Raw genomic sequence first — 27306 nt, forward strand, 5'->3', positions numbered from 1 at the left:
TCACAGATAAGTATTTTTATTGGTATTCATATGTTTTACAGACTTAAGACTTAAATAACTTGCAGTTTTGTACATCATTACAGACACACAATGTGCGGCTTTAATCACGCATCACTTATCTTGGAGTCACAACACGAAGCACGACAGAACATCAAGGAAATCAAGGAACATCGAGGATCATGTGGGGTGCGTGTAGAAGCGGAAATCGCACCGTTTGATTTTTCAAGTCATTACACAAAAACGAAGAGCTGATCATTACAATTGTCAATCTGCGTACAGTTCACACTCGTCCACAAAATGAGACACAAACACACATGAACATTCAGTGTTCAGCTTCGAGCAGCCACCGCTGGAGCCTGCTGCTGATCAGTGGACTGCAGTTGTCTTCCAAGGTACTCCCTGTGAAAGAGAAACAGTTTGTTTGTTTGTTTATACAGACTGAAAAAGCAAGAAACACTAAACATTCTGTCAAATAAGTCCATACATCCCGTTACAAGGAACAAAGAAATATTTTGGAGGCATGCTTATTGTATATTTTCCTTATTTGTTTGGTGACAGTAAGACGAGAAAATTGAGAATACTTCAACTTTCAAAACTTCAAGAAAAAAAAAACACTTCATGTTTTTTCAATAACAGTACATATTTTTCCTTAAATCAAAACATAACCGGTAAGCATTTGAAGTTCTGATAAATGGAGGATAATATCCACCCCGATCACCACCTGCCTGAATGTTTTCACTTCAATCTATTCTCTGATTGGGTGGATTCTGGATCTTTTATATCCTTTAATGTGAAAACAGGTTTTAATGAAGCTTCTCATTTTAACAATATGAGCTTCTCCCAGTTATCCTGACCCTGACATGGTGTAATGCTGAAATATAGACCCATTATATATTACTTTGAAAGGTCACAGTTCGCCTTCGTGTTTCTTCTTGGCAGTAACATTTTTAGATATGCTTCATGACACTCAAATTATAAGCAGCAGAAATATCAAATGCCTCTCAATAGTCTAAAAATGGGAATGGTGAATACTCATAACGACAGAGAATATTTTCTCCTTAAAAATATGCACGCTTAGACTCATCACTATTCTCCTTTTCTACAAAGCAACAGCGCCGTAAGGATGTCTTTATCAAACCACTGTACACTTCTATTTTTGAAGGAGGTTATTTTTTTTATTTGCCCTATTATCAGAATGAATCACGGCAGTGAGATAAAACAGTACAATATGCATCCAACGCAGAAGCAGCAAAAAGCTTTTTCCAAACAACAGCACAGTACTTTCATGTGTTCGTCTCATACCTCTCTTACTGAAAATACCAAATACCTCTTTGTTAAATATTGACCAAACAACCAGGCTGGTAAAACCACAAGCTGCTATAGATCAACTCAAATATATCAAAGACATATAAGAGCTTTTAAGCCTTTGATCTTTAGCTAACCCTCCTCTAACCCCCATCTACAGGCTTGTACAGAACTTCACATACACTCATCATGGGTGACATGGATGACTTTAAAAAACAGACCTGGGTGCATGAGCTTGACTTTACTTTGGATTTTCTCTAATCCATGCAGGGTCAAAGCACGGTACACCAACTGCTGGAGCTGTCAGAGATAACCTTCAGCCCATTCTCAAAAATCAGTTACAGTACGCTGATTTAGAGCACTGCCAGTGAGATTACAAAAAAAGGCAAATAGCAATAATTGGTAGGATGACTGATGAAGTTAGTGTCCCGCAGCCAAGGCACCTTTTCATATGTCTCTGTTGTAAGAATCAATATTTACACAGCGAAATGAGTCTTGGACATGAAACACTGCATAATATTAAGAAGTATTAGCCACAGTAAAATCAGTGGACGCTCAAAGTTAGTTTTTACTGTCAAGATGTTATCTAATACTTCATTTTGCAGACAGCTGTCCAAAGTGAATTACAATAAATCTAATGTGCCACCTTTTGTTTATTCTATAAATTCTTGTTTAAACCTGTCTCTCCTTTTATTTTATTTTTTATATTTTTGCTTTTAAAATTGGCTATACAACCACACATGCCACGCCTCTACTTAAGAAATGACAAATGAAATGGCAGTAAGTGCTTGCCCGTGGTGTTGAGGTGAAAGACACATACAGCTGATCAAAAATAGATTTTTCTTTTCACACAGTTTCTGCTACACGACCGTTTCACAAGAACGGCAGCTTGTTCGACTGTTTACAAAAATCCTGCACCCACAGTGCAGCTGTGTCACAATTTTCATTAATGCAGTAATGTAACACGCCACAGTAATTATATTACAGTTACAATTATTTTGTTACTTTTGTTCGGCAGAATTTTTTCACTGCCGAAAAAATTCAAACAAACAAACAAACAAACAAACATGTTTTTTCTTCCTGTGCACTTGCACAACAATCAGCTCAAGTCAAAGTTGTAGATCAAAAAGAGATCCACGACTTTTTAGGAGTGTAGATATGGACATACTTTTATAGCACAAAAGGAAGAGAACGTGATGCTAAAGTGGACAAAACCAGTAACAATCTGAGTGAATGCCGACCGCAGCACAGCAGCCAGGTCCTGATCTTTAATGGGTAACAAACTGACGGGCAGTCAGACTTGCAGCCTACGTTTCTACCTGTTCATACTTCTATAGTAGAATCGCTATGGCGATCACTCTGAAGTCTCTTTGTGCTGGTTTTCATACGTAAAAAAAGATTGCATGTGTGCAACGAGTATGTGTGTAACGTGTATAATGACTTTCTCCAGCAGGAAATGTACTGAATTACTTGTAATGTGTAATACATTACTTTTTTGAGTAATAACCCTAGGACTAAATACAGCATTGTGGTTTTCAGTAAAGTAAACACTGGTGCTAAGACTTATTCAACATAAGCTGATTCTTTGCACTGCATTATAAAACAAACAGCATCTCTCTTTGCTCCGAGCGGCCTTTGGGGAGTGACTATACATGTAAACACCATCTGTGTACATTCAGTAAAGGCAGCGTGTCTGTATTTGTTACAGTATTTGACAGAAATCTATGTAATTTTCTGTCATTTCTGAATCCCCAATCAACAAATCTGGTTCAAAGTAAACACCAGAAGAGTTCTTCATTTTTCTTTATTTGTGTTTTATAAAATCTAACTGTAGTTCATGCAACACCTGAATCTATAATAATGTTAGAATACAAACAAGAATATGGGAAATCATCAATCAAATTAAAAAAAGGAGACAGTTCACAGTGACTCAGAGCACAGATTTGAGTTTGCTTGGCAAAACAAGCCAGGCTACTGTATGAAAGGCAAACCAATACTATATCATGAACATGCCAAATGTCAGTAGAGAGGGCTGACTCTAACTGAGACAAGCACAGGTGGCTGGACCAGTGATAGCTTAAGGCTTAAACGACAACCATGGAGTTATGGAGCTTATTGGCAAAAACACCATTCAGTCAAAGCTTGCTGGAGATTTAGAAACACGTCAAAAACAATGACCAGATAACAGTTTGCGCACATTCATGCATGCTGTTGTCATGACATCAGGGGCCTCAGAAAGGTAGGAACAAGAAAATGTTATATTAGAAACAACAAGTCAACCCACTCAAGGTGACAGCGGGTAAGCGAAGCGGCTTTGAAAAAACTCTTCATTGTAATTTAAAAAAAAAAAAAAAGGAAAAAAAAGTTCTCATCTTATAGACGCATTCACACACCTCTGTTTTCACACAGGCAATGAGTGTAGGCAGCAGATTCTTCAGTATGACGAAAAAACCTTGAGAAATAGCTCACCCCCTCACATTAGGAGGTCATGTTATGAGGACTGAAACTAGTAACAAAGTGTTCATCTTAATGGAGAAATATGGCATGAGCAACATTCCTTTCTTTAATTATTATGGTTTTTTTTTACAAAACACCACCAAAGTTGATCAACATGCCCTACACAAGAGGTAGGTAGGTAATTTATGGCATGCAGTAAATGCAGAGGTCATGCATATATACGGTTCTGCGCAATACTTCATTTCATTTATATTTTGCTTCTAAGTAGCCACACATTCATGCATTTTTCATACATTTTCATGATTAATCCTTGTACTTCATCATATTCAGAAAAAAATATTTTTTGTTGATTTTAGTTTGTCTTATTTGTTTCTTGCTTGTCGAACAACTTAGCACTGACTTTTGAATAATTAAAGCATAAGAAAGTTTTCTTTAGTTGAATGAAAATACCAAAGATACAACAATTTTACAGGCATAAAAAGCACTTTTGTACCGACAAGGTGGTTTTCAAAGAGTTACTCAAAGCATGGCACATTTTAGCATGGTGTTCAGTGTGTCCTCAAAAAGAAACAAACAAGAAAACTGGAAAGTAGAGGAGAACAGAAGAAATAGCAGGCATGTGCTATGTGCAGGATATGAACAGTATCTGAAAGTCCTGCCCCTAAGAAATAAAAAAAAAAAATCTATCAAAGACCTGGTAGAAGACCTGAGAGATGCATTTGACCCTTCAGCTAAATCGTGTACTGTTTGCAAAAGTCTCATCAGAAATGGTCTCAGTGAAAGTGTGGCTGTCAACAATCCATTTCTCTCACACTCCTAAAACTTCCCCTTGGGGGGGGTCATAAGCAGAGAATGCTTGCTAGCGCTGTCCTTACATGACGAAACTATTGAGGAAAAAATGCCGCGTATATATTGGCCTATCAACACAATTTAAAAACTGGTATATATCACCTTGTTGCTTTGTCATTAAGTGGTCATGTGATTGGCTTACCACGAATACTTTATTCTTCCTCAGTCAAACAGCAGCACTCATGCGATTGTTTTGCCCCCTTAGCTCCAGGTGTTGTACAAGACAGTGATTGTGATTGCCGTCCGCGGGAACGCGCGCAGCTGCTTAAAGCTGTAGCGTCCAGATTACTTACAGCTACTTCCGTGTAACTGATATAAGATGCGGTAAGCTGAACACAGCTTCAACCGTCTGTTTGTTGAAAAATAGTAATGGACCGCATTTTCTTGTTAGTAACTGTAACAGCGTTGTAACGATAGGAATAGTAATTAGTTAGATTACTCGTTACTGAAAAAAGTAACGCCGTTAGTAACGCCGTTATTCACATCACTGACTGTAAATGATCTTTGACCTTCCTGGAAATTTCAAGTCACTGAACCCGATGTTCTTCCTCCCTGTAACTCTTAGTAGTATTTCAAACAAATAAACTTCTGTCCACACATGACTGATCACATTGCCCACTTGGAACATCACTGTAATATTAATCATAATACCTCCATCCACAGTTGCTCAGGAAACTGAAAGTGTGTGTTTTAGATAGTGGCAGCAAAAACAAACATATTCCCACTTAATGCTAGTTGGCTTTCATTTTTATTGTTTCCAAGAAATCCAGTACACAGAAGACACACACAAAGACGGGGAGGTGAAGTGAATGTCCGGATTATATTGCTAGTGGTGACTTAACCTAAGTAAAATAAAGCATGATGAGTTTATAATGGTGCTTGCAATGGGTCTAAAGAGCCTAAGAATAATAAAAAAAAGCCCTACAGTTTGCAAATTTTGGCTATGAAGATAAATATGCATCACAAAGTGTGAGAACTCCAAAGGTGGGCATGAACCCCAGCAGATGGAAGTGTCAAACAAAATATTTGGAATTTCAACAGAGAAGCAGCAGAAGCTTGTTTGCATAATATTTTAATCCAGCTGTTAGTGGTAATTATAACTGTGCAACTGATAGTGAGACATGGAAGAAAAGAGCAGAGGAAATGCAGCCAAATGCTGTAGTCAACAATTCAGTGGGTGTTATCATCTTACAGTCTGTATCAGACACAAGTGTATTAAATCCATGATGCACAAGTGGGGCTGTGATCACCGTAAAAGGTTGCTGCAATCTCAGTCTGCAGGTTAAGAATATGAATGATAGATATGTACATGATACACTAAATTAAGGTGCCATGGCACCACTGTAGCATTTTCTAACTGACCTTTCTTGATGCTGTAATTACCAGCTGAAATTTACTTGAACACATTTATGCCAGCCACAGGGTGCAAAATAGTGTGAACAATCATCTAAATCAATCTACTTTTGGCAAATAAGATCATTCTTAAAGTTATTTTCTGTAAGACTGAGAACCAGAGGAAAGACACTATCTATGTAAATTTCACTCTGGGTAAATCCGTGACATGAGAAACATACAGCCCAGCACATTTGACATTTTGTGGAGCATCCTAGTCTGTCAATATTTTGAACCTAAGTCATGCACATCTTGATCTGACCCCAGCGCAGCCCTGCTGTCCACACAGTTATTTTGCCTCATTACACTTGCTTTCAGGCCAGTGAGGACACGTTCCGACCATAATTCAAGTAAATGTAAACAAAAATTCAGACAACCGGCTCTCACCCTGCATTAGCCTGATTAGCCAACAGCACATCAAACGCACAAAGGCAGAATCCTAAAAATGCCTCTCCAGTCACGTTTTAGGATATAAAAGTGCTTTTTTTCTCTCATATGTCTGAGGCAAATTTGAGAGATTGCATGGTCTCTTCCTCCTTAAGTGAAAGTTACAAAATCTAACCATATTTAAACATTTTTATTCGAGATGCTGCATGCAGGACACAGACACAATGTGTAAAAAAGTGATTTTCAGTATATACATCACACTTGTGCTAACTCACATTTTCCATTTTTGGCTTTACACCTACATTATTTTAATTATGGGTTTAAATAAAGTTTAAATAAGCGAAACATATAGATCTCCCAAGCTATGATGACTAAATGCTCAAAAATGAAATTTTCATTGACCATCCAATATAGTCTTACATGACTAACTTTTTTAGATTGTTTTAGGTCAAGGACTAATTTGCCTCTTTCTGATCATTTTTGCATCTTCAGTATTCTCATCAGTATGACTGTTCACTGACCTTGTGTCATTTCCAACCAATCTCCGCTCACGTTAACCTCAGCGGATGTCTAATCAGCCAGAGTAAATCATAATATGCATGAGAGTTTGCATGGTCTTTAATCACTAGCGTGTAGCTGATTGGTTTTTTTCATGTCAGGAAAGTTCAGCTAATTCTTTAAGGTTAAGTTCATGTGAGTGAGTTACATCAAAGAAGCTATAAAAAGTGCTCATACCAGTTGTGGACCATCAGCTTCTGCACAGCCAACAGGGCGTTGTACCGGACTAGCTGGTCCTCATGGTGCATATGATTCATCACAAGCTGTTTTCCACCGAGCTGCTCAATTACCCTGAAATGGGAGTGTTATAGGGAATAATGGGACAGAGGTTTTATACACAGTAAACAGGTACTATTTTCGTATTTTAGGTCATTCGGTGAGCCATCATGTAATCTAATCCAGCCTTGGTGAAATTTTCTGTGTATCTAATACAGGGTCACTGGCCTTTGTGAAAGGATAAAACACAGTGAAAAGGAAACCAGATGTAATGCTTGTAATATTAAAGCAAAAGGTTCGATCAAAGAAAAAGTAGGTGCTGGCACTGATACTATTACGCATTTCCATTGGGTGAACAGCTGCATAATATTCTGAATGAATTGCAGTGTATATATATTACTGAACTGTCAGTTTGTCTTTACAGCACTGACCCTGAAGTTCACTTTGTTAGAGGGTCACTGGGTTCACACTGAAGACCCTGGATCAAATTCCCCCACTGAATCATCCTCTCAAATGGCACTTAAATTCAACAAGGCACATAAATTGGGTAAATAAACTATTTTGGTTGTTTAGGCCTGTGCTGACTTGTGATTAAATGAGGAGTTCTGCGAGTCAGGTAGAGCTTCTGCTGCTCCACATTAAACCAACTGTCTGAGTTCTGTTCGGGATCTCCACCAAACTACCCAACCTGAGCTCTCCTTCTGATGTACTCACATCTAATCCTGACATTCTGCTCATTCCCAATGACAATCCAAACATCTGCCACCTCAAGCTCAGCCTCCTGTCTTTTTGTCAGTGCCATAGTCTCCAAACCATAGTAGCAGGTCACAATACCATATTGTAAACTTTCCCTTTCACTCTTTTGTCACAAATCATGCCTCACACGTGTTTGTGCCAGGAAAGATAGTGACTGAACCTCTAAGTCCAGCCAGACTCGTCTCCATTTAAACTCATATAACTAATATTTGCTACCCTTACTGTTTCACCTATCTCCCTCTCATCCACAAACATATTCTTTCTTGCCTCTGCTGACTTTCCTTCCTTCCTCCAGCACTTACCTCAATCTCTCCAAACTTACTTTGGTTTGGTATAAATTGCTAGTCACAATTGACACATTTTGGGCACCTTTAAGTTTGAGTAGATTTGATTTATTTAAAAAAAAAAAAAGACTATTTAAGTATCACTGAAGTATGTTAAATAACATTACTGGCAGGTGAGATGGCAGCAATGAGATGTTTGCCAGTGACCATTAAACAACAAACATATGAACAGAACATTACTACATAACACCCAACTGGCACAATCTGCGTGGAGCAGTCAGATTAGATGTGACTGTATAAAACGAGAAACACACAAAGCCTTAAATGATTACCACTGCCATAAATCTGGTGTCAAGGGCAAACTGTGCTAGGCAAAGCCAGCATAAAACAACTCCGTTACAACGATGGGCTGTCATTTGAGGCAGGGTGTGTGGGAGGTGAGCTTCAAAAAATCTTTAATAGATTTTAGTGAATATCTAATAGTATTTATGCTTAACATCTCACCTTTTACCACGTGGATAATGCCGCACATACTCTCCAATGTCATGAGCTGCCACTGCTATAACCTGAGGATCATCAGACACTTCCAACAGCCTCGTCAAAATCCTTTCAAAGAAACACAGTGAAAATAAAACATTAAAATGCAGAGGTCTGTTTGCATAAAAAGATTCAATCACTTAATTCTTACTGATCTGAATCACATATCTTTAAAGATGCTTCTAGGCAAAGATTTTTCTGAGAAAGCTTCAAGAAAAATATAAGAGCTGAGATTACTTTCTTTAAAGCAGTTTTCTAAGTAGAAAAGCTCTTATTATCACTAAGCCAAGGTTAGTGCTACTTTAAAACTGGAAATCCCAAACACTAAACCCTGAAGCCAAAGATATTAGATGTAAGGCAGTGAAAAAGTGGCTTTTTCAACGTGGAATGAAGCCTTCGTGAGATTTAGGGGTAAATACTAAAAAAACAGAAGGCAATTTAAGCCGAGGTGATGGCTGAGCTGATTACAGAGAGGGGACAGCGATGAGACAATGAGGATTTTTACAGAATGTCAATAGCACAACAGTGTGTGACCCGAATAATGAATAACACACACACACCAACGGATGTTTTATCTCTTGCGATCTGAGTCCTTAGATCAGAAACACAGACACATGATGTCGTGAGTATAACTCATAGCTGATAAAAGTAAGGCATTGGAAAGGTATCTCAAAAGAACTGATTGTGAGTCAAGTATAAAACTGGATTTTTTCATAGCGGCATCTAGTCACGCCATGAAAGGCTGCATGCTGTCCAAGTGTTTTTCCACTGAACCGGCACATGGCAAGGTAAAGTTATTTACCTTAATGACAAACCAAAGCAATGACCCTTTGTAACCCTGATGCTTTCAGCTCTTTTTATTTCATGGTGTTTTCTGTCTGTAGCATTAAACCTTGCAATGTTTTAAACTACTCTGTCAAAGAAATAGTATGGAAGTCTGATACACCTGTTTTTAGTTGAGCTTGGGATCTTCTAATTAAGCTCCACTATTCTGTTGACAAAACACTGCATTTGCTACGAGACAGAATATAGCTCAGAAGAAGCGTATAGTATAGCTTTTATTTTGAAAAGAGACATTTCTCTGTAATAATCCCTCTTTTCCAAAGATCAGTGATTTCTCGATCAGACAGATTTATTTATTTTTTTAAATTATTTTGTTGTTCCAGCAACATTACATTTAAAAACTGTACTTTTGAGTTAAAATATATATTTATAATTTTAATAAATGACAAATTAAAAAGGCATGAATATTTTTTTTGTATCGAAAGAATATCGATATATATATATATATATATATATATATATATATATATATATATATATATATATATATATATATATATATATATATATAAGTTGGGAAAAACACTTTAAGACATTTTTTATTCATCTCTTCTTGTGGCGAAAGTAGATAAGAAGTGACAAATCATAGTCTTTGTGCCCTTCAATATCTGAACAAGGTGCACTTTGAGAAGCTTTGTCCTTTTGCTCTTACTGAAGTGTCAAGGTAATAATAAATCATGTTTTAAAAGGCAATGGAGAAAATGAGTAATCTCATGACAGCAGATGCTTCATCTTACTTGAGGAGCTCATAGTTCTTCTCATTCAGGCGGACAGCGTTCTCACGCCAGAACTTCTCTGACTTGTGGACAGGACTCCACTCCAAGCGGCCAGACTTGAGTTCAGAGCTGTACTCATCAAATGAGCTGTTGATCAAAAATAAACATCATTACCTCAGACAAAAACAAAAACTACTTTAACTGATGATGTGAAGAAGAATGATTTGAGCTGTGTAGTGCAACACAGTTAAAGTACAGAAATATCATATGGATATGTTAATGGTAGCTGTATGAAAAGGATTGCACAAAGACACTTGACTTTTTATTCAAGCTCCATTTTTTAAAGAAATAATGGTTTAGTAAACTAACTATGATTGCATGTTATTCATAAATAATCTTAATTAGGTACCTGAGATCCTGCACACTCTCTCCGAGCCTTTCAAGCAGGAACTTAATGTCCTCAGTGATGTCCTCATCATCATATTTCTGCTGCTCAAGGTTCTCGAGCTGCTTCAGCACCTTGCACTGAATCATAGCCAGTGCATACTCCTGACGAGTCTCCCTCTCCGCTGATTTCTCCAGGAGATTCTGTCAAAGAAAAGATCATTATTAATTCGCTAATTCATGAGAAACTTAGCTGAGGTCTGAATCAGAAAGAAGAAATGAATCAATGAACGAACATAAATCATACTTAACTATTAGTCAATGAAAAAAAAAAACTCAACTTTTATGATGAACTGATGAAGTAATTTATTGATAAATATACACCGTTACTGTCAGAAATGTTGCTATATGATCTATACTGTGTTGCTGTAATATTCCTTTGTTTTAAATCACAATACAGAAATCAATGACCAGGAGACCTCTGCAGCATCATTATGCATTTATTTATGTGTTCATCATGATTTTATGACTGAATCACTGTGATGACTAGACTGATATTTGAGAAATCGGTTGTGCGTGTTTGGTCATTTTATTCAGGTCCATTTTGCAGTTGATTTGTTTTCTATATTTTCATGTATTTCTCATTGTAGTATCGTAACATTGTCAACTCCTGATGTTAAACAACTTTATTAAAAGGTATAAAATCTGTCCAATGGAGCTTATGCTTTTCAGAATACACATCCTTAACTAGGATTCAAAAGGTGTTGTGAGTGAGTGTGAAGGGAAAGAAAAGTAGAGTTGCCCAGCAACAAGAACACAATGTTCAAGTATTATAAAAGCTATTTCTGACGTAAAATCTGCGGATAAAGTTCTCGGAGCCCGGCCTCAGGCTTTAATGGAGAGAAAATTGTGGTGGCAACTTGGAGTGACTCAAAAGAGAAGTGGCTTTTGCACTGGGACTGAGATAGAAGAAATCACTCCATACCTTGACTGGCCCCTACAGCTAACACTTAGGGAAAAGCTATGACTAGGTCAAGGTCAAAGTCAAATGTATTTATATCGAATATTTCCAACAGCTTCCGAAGTGCTTTACAAACTAAAAAGCAACTAAACAAGGAAAATGCACAACAATAAAAATAAAAATAAAAATATGAAGAAGAAAGAACAATACAATAAGACAAAAAAAAACTAAGAACAACAATGACTGAGGCTGTTAAAACAAGTGTCTGGTGTCTTCACTATTAAAAAAGTTCCAGCATTTGTGCAGCTTTAATATATAGCAGCAGACTATTCCAGAGTGTGGGACCTGCCACAGAGAAGGCACTGTCACTGCGAGATTTAAGTTTAAGCCTTGGAATGGATAACATTAGTTTTGAACTAGACCTCATGGTTCTTTCTGGAGCACGAATAGATAGGAGCTAAGATGGGTAAGAATAGGCTCGCCCATTTAGTGATTTAAAAACAAAAGGTAAAACTTTAAACAAACCATCAAGGTACACAGTATGGGTTTAACATTTGTCTGACAATGAGTGGATAAAGTAACAGAGCTGCCAAACATTCATTTAGGTTTAAAAAATGTAGGGACATCCACTGTTTAACATCTCCAAGGCAACATTAAAACCCCTTAAAAGTGCTGTCTCAGTGCTATGTAGTGACTTAAAACCAGACTGAAACTTTTCAGACTATGAGTAGACCACTTTCTCTAAAACTTTTGAAAGAAAGGGGAGCTTTGAAATGGACCTGTAATTAGCCTGAGCAGCTGGGTCCAGACTGTGCTTTTTTAAGAAGAGGGTTTTAAGAAGAGCCTGTTTAAAACATGATGGGACACAGCCTGTAATAAAAGAAGTGTTAATTAATCCCTGGATAAAGCTGAGCAACAGGGGTCTGAGGCAGTGGGTGATGAGAGGGGGCCTAATAGCTGAAACTGTGTCGCTAAAAATTGCCTAAAAATCATCACACATACTTGGTGAAGGTACAGCACCAAATTATCACATGGACTAATAATATGATTAAAAACATTAAAAAGTACCTATTATTTGTGGACACTAAAACTATAAAATTAGTATTTAAAGTGTTTACAGTCCCTTGGTAAACAGAGATACCGTCCTTAAATACCTGTAAAGAAACATACAACCTATTGTTTTCCCATCTTCTCTCAGCACGGATGCATTTATGTCTAAGGGTGTTTGTATATTCATTCAAACAAGGTTCTGACAATGGCTTAGAGCGCTTAGTCCTGAGTGGTGCGATTAAGTCCAAGATATCAGTGCAGGTGGAATTAAAACTATCAGAATTGTTCTCGACACTTTCACAGATTGAGTTTATTATCCTATAATGAAGAAATGTGATACTAAATTGAGGGGCTATTAGACGATTGAGCGCTCGTCTTTTATGTGCTAGAGTGCATGACTTATCTAAAGAGTAGCGCAACGTTATAGTGAATATCGCAGGAAAATGACCAGAGAGACACAATTCAGATATTTCTGTTATGTACACACCAAACCTCTGGGATAGCACTAAGTCCAGTGTGTGACCTTTTTTATGAGGGGGGCCAGTGACCCACTGTGTCAGGTTAAAAGAGTCCAGAACATTTAGAAAGTCCTTGACCAGAGGTTTAGACTCACAACAGACATGATTGATGTCTGTTTGAGTGTTTGGTGGCAACGAAAACGGATATTGAACACTGTACATATACCTCCACCCATACCCGAGGTCCGAGGTCCAAGGGAGGCTGAAGAATGTGCAGTGTGGAGGAAGAAGTTCAGAAAACCAAGCTGCTGAGACTTTGTCATTAAGAAGTTGCTTAATACAAATGTATTGTTTGCTAGTGATCTAGTATTTAATAAAGCTATTTGAAGAGTGCAGATTTTGACATCTGAAGCACAAGCATAGGCAAGGGTGCAAAGATTTGTGAGATCCATGCTACATCCACAGGACCGAGGCCGCTTAGGAAAACAGGGAACCAGAAGAAGCTGATCCAATGTTATGGGATCTCCAGGGACAACATGCAGGATCCATCTAAAGGTGTACTCCACTGGTCCTGTAGTTGCATGAGAAGCACAGAGGTAAGCCCTGACTCTGACGAGTGTACCAGCCCGTTTTCCCTATTTCCTTGGGAACTTCTTCCAGGATGTGGCATTAGGGAGTTGGCACAGGTATGTCAAAAGGTGGTAAAGCTTGTCCTTGCGCAGTTTGTTTCAGAACTAGACCATAAGATGCCTTGATCTCTAAAGGCAACTGGTGATCACACACGTAGTACTAAGACATTTAGAGATATCATAGAAAGGAAGAGAACTAACATTAAACAAGACAAAAACTGGCAGACACCTTGCCATGTGTACTGCTGGCACCATCTTTTCTGGCACCAGCAAATGTGACTAATATCTCACAAATGTCTTTTAAGAGTAACCTGCAATGTCTTCACAAAGATCAAACAGTCAAGTCACTCCAAATATTTAGAGCCTAGTTACCACCTAAGGGGTTGTGGCTACAAGAAGGTTCAACATTTTTAGGCCTTAGCAGAGTAGTCAAAACAAAAGTTTTAGAGTCACAGTTAAACTAATGCTAACACATCACAAACGCAGCAGTTCTGCCTTTGAGGATGTGTTCAAGGACTTCCAGATGGTCTGGATAATAAGTCACTTTCCTCATCCCATGTGGTGAGCAGAATCATTTGCATAATTAGGACATTTGGGACAAATAGCAACATGCAGAAAAGCGCTGAATATTTTTGTAAAATAATCTCGAAATAATCTCAGCCTTCTAAAGTTTGGAGAGCCCCTGGGTGTCAACAAAGAAATACCCCATTTGTTGGTGAAAAACAACGTCTTGTAGCTCTCAAACGCACACACCATACAGCAAGTTGACACACTCATGAGAAAACCCGCTTAACGTAAAGATGTGTTGACTCCATGCACCACTGCTTTTAATTAAGTGTAATGTAGTGAAGTTCCCAATGAAGAAAACAAAGCCCTTATCTTTCACGGGTGCATTTACCAAAACCTTCATGTGACATCTCTACTGGCAGGAGTGTGATGAAAAAGCTGTGGGCTGAAATTAAAACCAGAAACAGATGCAGCGATTGACAACACGCATAAAACAGGACATAAATTTGGTGTCAAATAAGTTTCTTTCAGCATAAATGAAAAAATAAAAAATAAAACAATAAAAACATTGTAATACTGACTCAGATTACAATGACATCAGTGAATACCTTCCTCAACTTTAGGCTCTAAAATCAGCTCTGAGCTCATGTTTCAATCATGTAATCAATGCCATTTATAACACCATTGTGCTCTGAGCGAGGTCACTGAAGCTGTCTGGGTTGAAAAAAATGAAAGCAACGCTATCACTGAAAAGTTTTATTTAAAGATCCATATTTCCCTTTAGACATTTCACAGAGTAGAAAAGATTTTTTGTTTAGTATTCAAGATGATGTGTGCTGGTCAGGTACTGCAGGCTGTCAGTTATACTAATGCGTTGCTTTAAGCAGAGGATCCTTACAGTCTGTGTCATTAGTATGCTGTCTGTCTTTTATAGAAAAAACAAATCATCTGCATAATATGTGTAATCATTCAGGACTACATAATTATTTCTATACTTTTCCCAAGTACAGTAGCGAGCTTGATGAAGACCTGAAAGTTACTCCACTGACTCAGAGTGCATTTCCAATATGTTCCAGACTTGCACTGGTACCCTGTCAGAATTATTAACTCTGTGCAGTTAAAAATTACATTAACATCAGCTAAAAAATGAGGCACACAATAGGGATTTCATTACCTGGCATAAACACAAAACAACAAAGTCCAGAACACAGCTCTTAGGACTACATTAAATATTCAGTAGATGTTTTGAACAATCACAGCAGGGAGCTGAAAGGGGAGCATAGTCATAAATTGCATTTATGTATCATTTATGGCCTTGCTTCTTTATAGGCAGCCCCATCTGTTGATTTAGAGTTGCCATTTTCATTTCCTCTTCTTGTGATAAAGAGCAGAATCCAATTAGATGCAAATATGCTGTGCCAGAGTCTGAGAAAACGCATGCTCTATATCAGAATTAAAGTGCTGGTAAGAACTATGTGTTAACAAACGCTTTTCCATTTACTCATCCAACAGTTACACAGTCATGTTTCAGGCCACCTGATGAACCTGTAGTCCAGTCTTTTAGTTCTGTTTTAGGTCTCCACTGACTTGAGGAAAGTATATGTGTCTTCAGCTGCTACACACTCCACTACGCTTTCCAGCTAGTTGCTGTTTGGTGTCTATCATGTAAGCTAAAGTGCTTTGTTTTGTTTCCTGACAAACAGCAGTCAGCTGTAACAGGGTGACAAGGTGAGACGGGTGAGAATCGACCAAACAATAAAATTGGGAAAAGCTGCAGATTTATATTTCTGTTTGGGTTTGTGATCACCACAATAGAACCCTTTCACTGTGATGCATTGTTATTTAATATATTCTAACTAATTGTAGCCTCTCCACATACTTGATAGCTCTAGGTTTTCCCCAAAACAGAGGACAAAGGAAAAAGACAAAGCACAGAGAAAATGCAGATGCAGTTGTATCAGTGGGAAACATACAATGAGTGAAAAATTCTCCACCAACCCTGAAGGCAGCCAGAATGATTCGGGTGACCTTCTCCTTGACAGACTCCTGGAGGATGTCGGACAGGGCAGGCACTACGTTGTAACGTCTCAACTGTTCACAGAGCTGAGGACTGAAGGCCAGGAGCCAAACACAGAAGATCATCTGGTACTGGAGCTGGAAGCCACACTTGTTGCTCAGCACCGCTGTGATGCTTAAGCAGAAAAACAATATAAATAAATAAAAAGTAAAATGGATCAAAAAAAGTGCTGGGAAAAAGACCAACGTTTATCACTGCTAGCTGTTTACTAATAGGAGAGCTTTTACAGCTGTGTCCCTACACGCTGCTCTTCCATTATCTGTGATGATGGCTGAGAATGAGATGTTCAGTCTTTAAATAACAGAAGAGTTGTTCAAATGTAGAGTATGGTGCTAATGATTACAAGTAGACAGAGTGTCATACATTTGCAGAAATAGCTGTAAAATGCAGAGATGTGGATCTCACAGATGTGCAATAATTATGTGACACAGATTAAGCAGTGAGGCATTAGTGAAAGATGATGGTAAGTCATACATAATATGTACCTTAAATTTTGAACCTTTCATGTTCTGTCTCACTCAGTTTTAGTAAGCATGAACCTGCAAAGTTCTCGATCGTTTGAATGCCAATTGTACAGCAATATTTGAGGGGGACTCTTTACCACTTTGCTTATTTTTGGTCAGTTACAGACTAATTTGTAACAAATATGACGGATATGTTTAAAAGTACATGTGAAATTGTGTGGCTCTGAATTTTGTTTTGTTTACATATTAAGTTTCATTTATTTTCGTCAGGGCAGAGATTGCACCTTCTTGACAGCAGCACCAAAAGCTACATCAGATCTTTTTTAAACAAAATATAAACTTGGTATAGAGTCAGTAGTTAATTTTTCATGCTGCGTTGTGCTGTCTGGACTAAATTTTTCACCTTATAGTGTGTCTCTTATATAAATTAAGTCAAATGCAGATGATTAACAGTCAGGCTTTATACTACAGCCGTACTTATGTTTGGGTAAAAGGTAAGTCAGAGGTTTCCCCTACTGTGACTGGCTGTAAGGATATTAGCTTATCCAACCATCAGACAGGCAAAGAGTCTTATCAAGAGAATAATTTTACATTGAAACAGTGGATGAAGTGGATATAGAAATATAGCTGAAAAGCCAGTAAAATGACAAAATTTCATGGCTTGTGCTCCTTCAAATAGGTGAAATTTCTGCTTCTCCTTTAAGTCCTTAAACTTACTTGATCGGAAGAAAAGTAGTGTGAAAACAAACAAACAATAAACCAGCTGCTGCACAACCTTTTCACATGTTTATATCATTAATTGCCTAACAGAGAAAAAGACATTTAGAAGACCAGAGAGGTTCTACTAATCGACTCAATCAGGAACCAAACCTCGATTATTGCATGCAGGAAACTGAAGTGAAATGGGAACTTCAAAAACAATTATGCCATTATAAAAAAATTCCCATGGTACAGAGCTTTTATCAAAATATGTCTGTGCCAACTATCCATCATCACTCAATTATTCAATTTTTAAATATTTTTTTAGCAACTTTAAAGAACAACCTTTTCCATAAGCTCTTAGTCTTTACAAGATATTTAAGTCTCACAGTACAGCAGAAGCAAGATGATCACTGGTGACTCAAGGAAAAGCAGAGCAGACATGTATGAATCAGGAGGATGGAAAATTAATGAAGTTAAAACCTTTTAAACAGCTGAGATTACAACTATATTTTTGAAAAGAGCAAACAAAGTTACAATGCTTTAGCAGCAGCACTGTGTCATGACATGCTGACAGAGACACTCTACAATACTACTTTACATGATGTGACTGTCACTGTCATTATTCTTCCTTTCAGTGATTCTTTTCAATCTAACTAATGTATTTACAAGAATCCTAAGCATAAGCAAACCCATGATAAATCAGGAACTGTATTCATATTGATTCCAAGGGCTATTTCAGCAGCTTAATCAATATTTAATATTTAAGTCAACCTTAATACATGCTTCACTCACCAGTTAACTCCATCAGCCTCCACCCAGGCAAACCTATACTCATTGATCCTCAGCATCAGCTGGAGGCACCCAGCCACACACTGGACATACTGAGAGCTCTGCAAAAGACAGTGGCAAACATTTACTTAAACATGAACTAAAGCCTTAGCAGTGAAACCAGGAGAAAAAAAACAACAAAATGTTAGAAAGTCAAACACATTTAGTGCAGCTCTGAAACATGAAGAAGTTGATGATCAGGGACAGCACATTGAAAAAAGAAACCCACTCCAAACTTTGCATTACAGTCACCTTTCAAACCCGAGGCATCGCACATGCAGTCTTTTCATATGAGTCCATCAACACATGCTAGATCACACACCAACAGTACAATACAGAGCAGCAGGAAGGAAAACGCTCATCACACCTAAGCAGAATAATGTAAATTGAGATTAGAGTGGAAGAAGCTGAGAGGAGAGAACTGATCACATTAATCTGTTATTTTAAAGAGGTTGGGTAGAAGCAAAGAAGTCCAGCGAGAGAAACAGGCAGCAGTGAAGAGAGAAGAGTGAAGGAGCAGGGGTTACCTGGCTGAAAATGCAGAGAAAAGATGACGATCAATTGTTAGATAGCCGTGTACATATTTCTGAGCATACTTATCAGAGTAATTATATTGTATTAAAGATATGAGATATAAAATGGTAGGATGCTGCTGCTGTGCAAATGCTTTTTATATTTTTCCTTTTTTATTTCAATGTTCAGGGAAAGATGTTTGTCATGCGCTTTCTGTTTTAAAGAGAACTAGCTTACAGCATGCAATTTTCAATCAGACAGTTAAAAACAAACAGTGGCAGCAAACACCATGCCGTCTAAATGGAGAATTCTTTCTAAAAGCGTCTCATCAGCTGACTCATTTCTCCAACCATCTGGAATTAATAATGAAGATCTTGAATGCAGGAAGAAGATGGGGCAGAAACGGGGAGGAGAGAAAAGATGTGAAAGTCCAGTGACAGCTGACAGATGCCAGCTTGCACAAACCCAGCATTTTGGTTTCTTTAAACTCTTTGTATGGGAAGCGCCAGGATGGTTGAAGCTGCACTTCACTCATACTCACTTCACTGGGAGAAATAGTTCCTGCTCCAATGCTTGTTTCAGGACCTGTACCGTGTAGATTCTAATGAGAAATAAACAAAAAAAAGAGGTGCAAAATTGTTCAAAGGGATTCACTTCAAGCCAAGGTACAGAGGCAGTGGACTCTACACGGTATGTAATTCAGGGACAGCAGGTGCTCACTGATTGGTTGCCTGGCTGCTGAGGGGGAAAGGAACATCAAATGCAATTCAGGAAGCAGTTTAAAAAAACTTGCAAAGACAGAATGTGTTAAAAATAAGAACAGTCACAAAACCATGCTGTTGTCAAAAGTTGGATATCTATAAAATCTGAAGTCAACTTTGGGGCTATGCTGGAAATACTGGCATACAATGGATAAACTAGATGTCGTTTTATCAGCCTACTCTTTATTGCATACATCTGCCAAAGCAACGCTAGCACCTACAGAGCATCTGTCAATGGAAAAATCTCAAGGTCTGACAAGCCTGTTCAAACCCAATATGAATACATTATATTTCAAACAAGGCTTCCACTGTGAGCTCAAAAACAGAATAAAATGCAGACAAAATGAATAGGTGGAAATTATGAATTACTTTGGCTTTTTAGAGAGTTACACTCTGGAAAAAGGGAGTAAATTAAACCCCACAGGTGAAAGAGGAGCCCAGTGTCTCGAGAAGCTGAGAGCCAATATCTGAGATGTTAATAACCCATGAAATGATTCAGGGAAAAAAAAGTTGGAACCATTTCATGCAGCTCCAAAAATTGATTTGAACACTAATGTTCAAACTGAACCAAATCGAAGAGTGCAAATGAAATGGATCTTTACTAACCAGCATTATGAAATGTAATTTGTGCAATGATTTAAATATGATCTTGCAATATTCATACTGAAAATGAACGTTAACGAGAATAAATGTACTGTTTTAGTCACGTTCATGGTGTTTCTTAACCTTAAACATCAAGCAACCTTACTATATACTACTACCGATACCAGCAATTATACATACACGCAACAAAGAGACAATTAACTGTACAATAGTGTAGCACAAAAATTAAATACTTAAAGGTTCTTTCTCCACAAGCAGTTAATCACAATCTATGTGACCTTAGAAACTGCAAACAGCTTTAAAACTCAGATTTAGAAACTATTTTAACATTATATTTTTTGCAAACAATTACGCTTCATTTACCTGTGAGCTGAGTTGACTCTTGATCCAGTTGAAGTAGTAGTTCAGATCACTTCCTTCCATCAGATCGCGGCCCCAGGCAGCCAGCTTAGCAATGATCCTTGCCGCCTATTAAATGAAGGAGGATATTTTACATCCATATTGTCTGCTAGCAACAGAAATTTACAGAAAATCCTCAATAAAATATAAAGTACTGACAGATCACGGTGTATGTAATGTAAAATATGCTATTTGTTATATTACTGTCATACCAATATATTTTGAGGTGTTTTTTACTTTTCAAGTATTAAGATAAAGAAGCAAAGGAAATAAGCTTAATATTATCCACAGCATTCTCTATGGGAGTTTACATATTCTCTGAGTCTGCATGTTTTTCCTGTGCATACGAGTTTCCTGCAGGTACTCCAGCTTCCTCTAACAGTTCTAAGACTTATATATTAGGTTCATTGGTTACTCTAAATTGGCTGTGTCAGATGGATAGAATGCACAGAATAAAGCACTGTATGAATGTATTTTCTAAAAATGCAGTGTGTCGTCTAAAGCAAATAGGCTGTAAGAATAGAAAAGCACTATATAAATGATCATTATATGATCTGGGCATACATGATGTGCGTAAAAAGGATTGTATATTTAATTTAAATTAAATTGAAATACAGAAAGGAAGTCAGAGATAAGCAGTCCAACAGGTACATATCATATATATATGTATATATGTATATATGATATCTATCTCCAGAGAAGATATATTTAAATATCTTCTCTGGAGACCCATTTAAGTTACTGCTTTAACACAAACTGTGAGCTATAGCCTGATGGAGTGGAAACAATCAGGCTATAGCGCTTTGGGGTCCTTAGGGACTAGTAAAGCGCTATACAAATACAGGACATTTACCATTTTACAATGATTGAGGACACAGCTACTGACTTATAAACAATTTCAGCTTGGTAAGTGTTCTGTGATGAGACAGAAACAATTTCAGTTCTCCAATTTCCTCCTGACCAGGAGAGAAACGTCAAGCCTGTAATTTAAAAACAAGACTCAGCATGACAGTTTGATTGAGTTAAGTGCTGTGTCATAGACTTGGGGTCACATTAAGCCCACCTACTGGATGCCATCTGGCTGGTATTCTTAATTAAGCTTTGCCCTATCATAGTACTCAGTTTGTCATTAGGTGGTCATTCTTTATTAGAAAAGGGTGGCAGTGAGAAGTCATTACATTTAATTGCCTGTTTTTAAGGAAAACGTGGAAGGTTGCTTTGTGAGGAATTATTGATGCCTTGCCATGATTAGAAACAGAGACATCTATGAAAAATGTATGGCTCTAAAAATATAATAGAATATACCAGCTAATTTAGAGTATTCTATTAAGTACACTATGATCCTGCTTTCCAAAACCACAAATGTTTTGCCACCTGGGTCACCGTCCACTGTGTACACGTGCACAATTTACAAAAATTGTCTGGATGTGACTTGTTCTGTTTCTAACTCACCATGTGGACAGTAAAGAGATCCTGACGATTCAGCATTGGAAGGAAGTAGGACCAGGCGGTGTTTTTTGTCTTTTTGGCATAGTCGAAGAAGATGTTCACCCTCTGATGGTTCTCCTGCGAGACAATAAAAATAAAACTTAATTGGATGAGCTCTTGGGTTGTGCAAATGAATACTAAACAACTGACTGCCTGACAGACAATCTATTTTATAGGAACACAATATTTTGAAGAAAATTATCTAATGTTAATAGAAACGTGATTGTCCCGATGGCTAATGCCATTATTAAAGGTTTAATCAGTTTTCTCCAGTTATCGCTGTAGCTGCTGAGATTTTAGTATTAGACATCTATTTTCCAGAAATGCTGCAGAACCCCTGAGATTTAAATCACAACTCTCATCAGCCAAGCCTCCAAATATACCACTTGTGTGTTTAAAGATGTAAATCTCTGTTTTCGTTTTCAATAATTACTAACCCACGCTTGAGTTGATTCTATAATCCAAGCACAAGGGGGACCTTTAATAGTTTTATTTTAGCTTTTCTAGAAACTTAGCAACGCTAAGAGTGCTTCGAAAACCTAAATCACAAGTCTGTCTATGTGAGGGTAAAGCAATGTGACCTGTGAACCATTCACACCCTCTATATAAAGAGCATGAATCTCAGTATCTTTGTCTACATATATATATAGATAGTAGGTTTGTACATGCATATTCCATTTGTCCCAGGTCAGTGGTTCTGTCTGTGTACCTGCAAGGTGTCATCAATCAGAGTCAGGATGTACTGGACCGTCTGCTCTTTGGAGATGTGAGCCATCAGGTTTAGAAAGGTCTTTGCACACTGGGCAAAAACAGAAATAAAAGCACATATGTATTTTAAAAATTCTGCACTGAACCTCTGAAGAGATTCAAGCTCAGGTAAACATAATGCAAAGCAGTGTGTCTGAAATAGATTGGTAGGAATTCAATTCACAGCAAGCTGCGATCTTACAGATAACAGAACAACACAAGCAAACGCAAGAGCTGGTGCTGTCTTGTTAGTGGTGGACACAGGCAGAAAATATTTTTTTAAAAACAGGCAGTTGTCACATCAACAGTGATTAAAAAAGACATGACACGAAAAAGCTTTCACATCTGCCTCAAAGATTACACGGTAAATGCTAAATTAGCACAGTTTTAGCTGTCCAACTGCTTATGGAGGAAGATGATTAATGTTCATTGTTTTGATGTAATGCCATCATTTATCTGAAATGGCATAACTAAGACTCCTGTGACTGGTTTTTGCTTAATCTATAAGGCTGAAAACATCTAAAAGAGCTGGTATGAATTCCCTGAATGTTAACACTGATGAAGCACATAAAATGGACAGACAGTAGAAAAGGACTCTATACCTGATGCCCCTCATTGGTCAGAATGACTTGTTTCTGATCAGAGCTGGCCACCTCAAACTTCTTGATGAATTCACAGTCCTCTGTTGAGATCATTTGACTCCTAAAAAAATCATGACATGATTTCCACATTAATACAAAGCTAAAATTGGACAAATGCAGCACTCCTAATAATTTGCAGTCTGGCTTTTGTAGTGCTCATTCCACCGAAACAGCTCTTCTCCTTATTGTTTCTGTTATATCTGCTCCCTCTTCAGCACGTTTTGAGCACTTTTAAGGACTTTTCTTATCACTGCTACACACATATGTTTCAGTTGTATATTTCTTTTTATCCCCAAGAGGTTTCTAAGATTCAGATCACGCATGGGGGCTTAGACTCTATTAAAAGTTGGATGGCTGACAATATTCTCCAACTTAATAATAAAAAGTCCTGTTTGCGCCTCTGAGATTTGAGACTAAAGTAATAGAAATTCTAGGTCCTCTTGCTATATCTTCTATCAGGAACCTGATAACACAACCTATAACTTTTGACTCAACTTTCACTCTGGATGCTCGAATTATACCTCTGGTTTGCTCTTGGTTTTACCGCTTAAGAAATATCGCCAAAATGCCTTTATATCATCAAATCTGGACTACTGTAATCTATTGTTTAATTCTAATTGTTTTATTCTAAGCACTCACATGTAAAACCATTACTGATTCCACTGCACTGGCTTCACATTAACTTTAGAGTCTACTTTAATATTCCTGCTCTGACTTTTAGAGCTCTGCATGGACAGGCAGCAGTGTACATCAATGAACGTTTACATCTATACCACCCCAGCAGGTCCCTAAGGCAGTGGTTCTTAACCTTGTTGGAGGTACCGAACCCCACCAGTTTCATATGCGCATTCACTGAACCCCTCTTTAGTGAAAAATAAAATATGATTTTTTTTCAAATTCAAGACATAGATATGTTTTTTATTGGTGCACAAAATGAGCCGTGCATGGCACGGTGGAGGCTCTGCCGAACCCCTGAGACCGACTCACCGAACCCCTAGGGTTCGATCGAACCCAGGTTAAGAACCACTGCCCTAAGGTCATATGATCAGGGCCCGCTGGCTGTGCATCACACAAGGCTGAAAATTAAAGGAGACAAGACCTTTTGCAACAGTTGCCCCAGACTCTGGAACGTTCTCCCACTGAGCCTGAGATTTGTGGACTTTTTGTGGATTTTTTAAGTTCTAGCATTTGTGTTTTGAAATAATTTATGATATTTATCTTGAAAGTTATATTTTAATTAGCGCTGTCAACGTTAATCTCGTTAAAATGACGTTAACGCCATAACCACATTAACGCAGCAAATCTATGTTATGCTAACCGCGCTAACGCTGTGCAGCCCCCAGGCACGGGGCGATTGCTAACGGAGATTTGCCGTGTTAATGCGGTTATGGCGTTAACGTCATTTTAACAAGATTAACGCTGACAGCACTAATTTTAATTCTAAATACATTTTTAATTACTTGGTACTGTAATGTGTGCAAACAAAGACACTCACTGGAGGATTGGGATTTGCTCAGTCACTAACATGATCCTTTGAATTGCAAGGGGCAACGTAAACAATAATGTCAACTGACCACAATATACCACATTTCCTAGTCAAGACAAAGCACAGCAGGTTCTGTAACGGTAGATGTTGTAAAAACAGAAACAAAACAACAACAAAAAAAACCCCCAAAAACATGCCAATAGTGTGACCACACTTATTCAAAGCTGAATTAAATCTGAAGATTTTTTTATGAGTCACAAATCATCCCTTCTTTACTAACACATACTTGTTAAAAAAGGAAGTATCACTCAAGACAATGAATCTCAGTCCAAGAAAAGGAGCTTAGCTATTTTAGATTACAGGACGTAGCCAGCACTAGGACCATTAAAGTATGCAGAAAAAAATAAATATTCATGAAGTGACAGCTCAGCTTAATAAGATTTTGAAACACTAACTCTCAGGCAACATACACAACAACAACAAAAACAGAAACCTAGATTTAATTTCAGATATGTGGGGGCCACAAAGCAATATCGACAACTGGAGAAGATGAGACCAGGAAGCTAAACTTGCACGTGAAAAACCTGCAGTCTACTGATAGCTACCATGAAAGTGGGTTATTTTTCTTTCCGATTTAGAACATGGTTACCCACTGTCTCAAAGCTGAGGCAACAGGGTTCAACTTCAGTCTGTGGCCTTTCTGTGTGGAGTGAATGCTCTCCCCATCTCTGTGTGGGCTCACTCCAGGTAATCTTTCTTTCACTGTTCAAAGACACGCAGGGGGTTAGGTTACTTGGTGATTCTAAATTGTCTGTATGTGTGAATGTGATCATGAATGGTTGTCTGTCTATCTGTGTCAGCTACTGAACAGGCCAATCCCAGTGTTTGCGGGCTGCATTAACATGACATGCAAGGTTATGTCAGGTTACAACTGAATTACATTACATTTAAGGGTTTCAGAGGGGTTTACAGTTACGATGTACCCTACCTACAGCATAGATTTCCCATTAATGCAAAAAATAAAAAAAATAATAAAAAATAATTATAAACAAACAGCAAAGAAAGAAAACCTTTGGATGTGGTGACAATGAAAGAGCAGAAAAATATATGTAATTGGTGAGAACAAAATACAAGACATACCTTCCAATATAATTTAGCCCACTACAATGCAGATACCATAGCTCGAAAGAAGACACACATACAGTCAAACAAAATTATGATTTACAGTGTCTCCAAAAATCCAAATTGCATGAGATTTGTAAAAGAAGAATTCCTGACAGAACTGTTGTCCTGAATTACATTATTTTACATGTGTATATTACAATGAAGTACCGTTGTAATATGAACTTACTGAAGGTAGGACTGCCAGTTGACCTGATTGGCCCGAACCTCAGCTGCTTTTGCAGCAATGATGTTGGTTGGGACCGCAGCGTCCACAGCCCCGCGAATATCCATGTTGTATTAAATCCCTTACAGTATATGTCCGGAAAGAGATCCAGCACCACCTTATGAGGAACAGATTCAAATTCAGTACAGTGACATCCTCCCCCCTTTCTTACCTACAAGCTGGAAAGTTGGAGAACCAAGAACAGAAACTACAACGCCTGGGTTTATGCTGTACTTCTGTTAATACTCAGTTGTACTGCTGTAATAGCTAACAGGGCTCGATATCTGTTTATAAAGCTCTTAAGCGAGGGCGAAAGCTATTTTATAGCGTTATTCTTTCTTCGTGTGTGGATATATTAAACATTTTCGCGCAGTTTTATTGTTTTAATTTAAATGGCTAAACAGAAAAACAAAACTAGCAGCAGCAGGTCAAGCTAGGCAACTAGCTTGCCCAATGTCACACCAAGTCATACATTTGTCTTCCTGAGAGCTGTGATAAAACAACTTATGACATAGCTTTTGGCAACAAGCTGTGCCTAAACTGTAGCCTAACACGGTTTGTACAAACAACTATGTCATTTATTAACGCCAAAGGCGACGCAAACATCGTTAGCTCAGAGCTAACCGATTGCAAAACAAGCTAAGAATGCTATAATAAGCTAGCTGTGCTAATATAGCTTCAAAGCAATTCTGTAAAAAGCCCACATTATAACAGCTACACCGGAAGTAAGATTCAGAAACACACTTTTTGCCCACTAAAAACTTAATCGACGCGTCAACGAACAACAGAGTATAAACTCGGTTAAATTTCTTACCCAGCTTCTGAGCTATATGAATGAACAGCTGACTGACTACAACACAGCGTCACGATCCGTCATGTGACAGTCAGTCAGTCACATGCACGCACTTCAGTGTGCGGTCT

At 37.9% G+C, this 27306-nt stretch overlaps 1 protein-coding gene across 2 annotated transcripts; it reads right to left on the reverse strand.

The window, feature by feature from the left end:
• On the reverse strand, nucleotides 1-27303 carry atp6v1h (ATPase H+ transporting V1 subunit H). 2 transcript variants are annotated; one of them, XM_006792172.3, is made up of 14 exons: nucleotides 27200-27303; nucleotides 26350-26503; nucleotides 23474-23573; nucleotides 22834-22923; nucleotides 22089-22202; nucleotides 20601-20705; nucleotides 19415-19474; nucleotides 18325-18422; nucleotides 16288-16480; nucleotides 10710-10888; nucleotides 10322-10447; nucleotides 8709-8810; nucleotides 7126-7239; nucleotides 1-399 (listed from the first exon to the last, which is right to left on the reverse strand). In XM_006792172.3, exons 2-14 carry the CDS (start codon nucleotides 26451-26453, stop codon nucleotides 330-332), a joined length of 1455 nt encoding a protein of 484 aa, XP_006792235.1. In that variant the 5' UTR covers nucleotides 26454-26503; nucleotides 27200-27303; the 3' UTR covers nucleotides 1-329. The 2 variants fall into 2 exon arrangements, with proteins under 2 accessions (XP_006792235.1, XP_006792236.1); XM_006792173.3 differs by lacking the exon at nucleotides 19415-19474.
• Nucleotides 27304-27306: the final 3 nt, after the last annotated feature.

This window comes from Neolamprologus brichardi, chromosome 18, assembly GCF_056152115.1.
Source record: "Neolamprologus brichardi isolate AB-2024 chromosome 18, ASM5615211v1, whole genome shotgun sequence".
Classification (NCBI taxonomy): Eukaryota; Metazoa; Chordata; class Actinopteri; order Cichliformes; family Cichlidae; genus Neolamprologus; species Neolamprologus brichardi.

Bases quoted from the DNA above. Each gene is read 5' to 3' on its own strand.
- atp6v1h (XM_006792172.3), bottom strand. From the start codon at position 26,453: ATGGATATTCGCGGGGCTGTGGACGCTGCGGTCCCAACCAACATCATT. The intron at 22,924-23,473 runs GTATAGAGTCCT...GTTTTTGCCCAG, and splicing joins TGACCAATGAGGGGCATCAG to TGTGCAAAGACCTTTCTAAA. The intron at 10,889-16,287 runs GTTGGTGGAGAA...TTTCTTTGACAG, and splicing joins TCATTCTGGCTGCCTTCAGG to AATCTCCTGGAGAAATCAGC.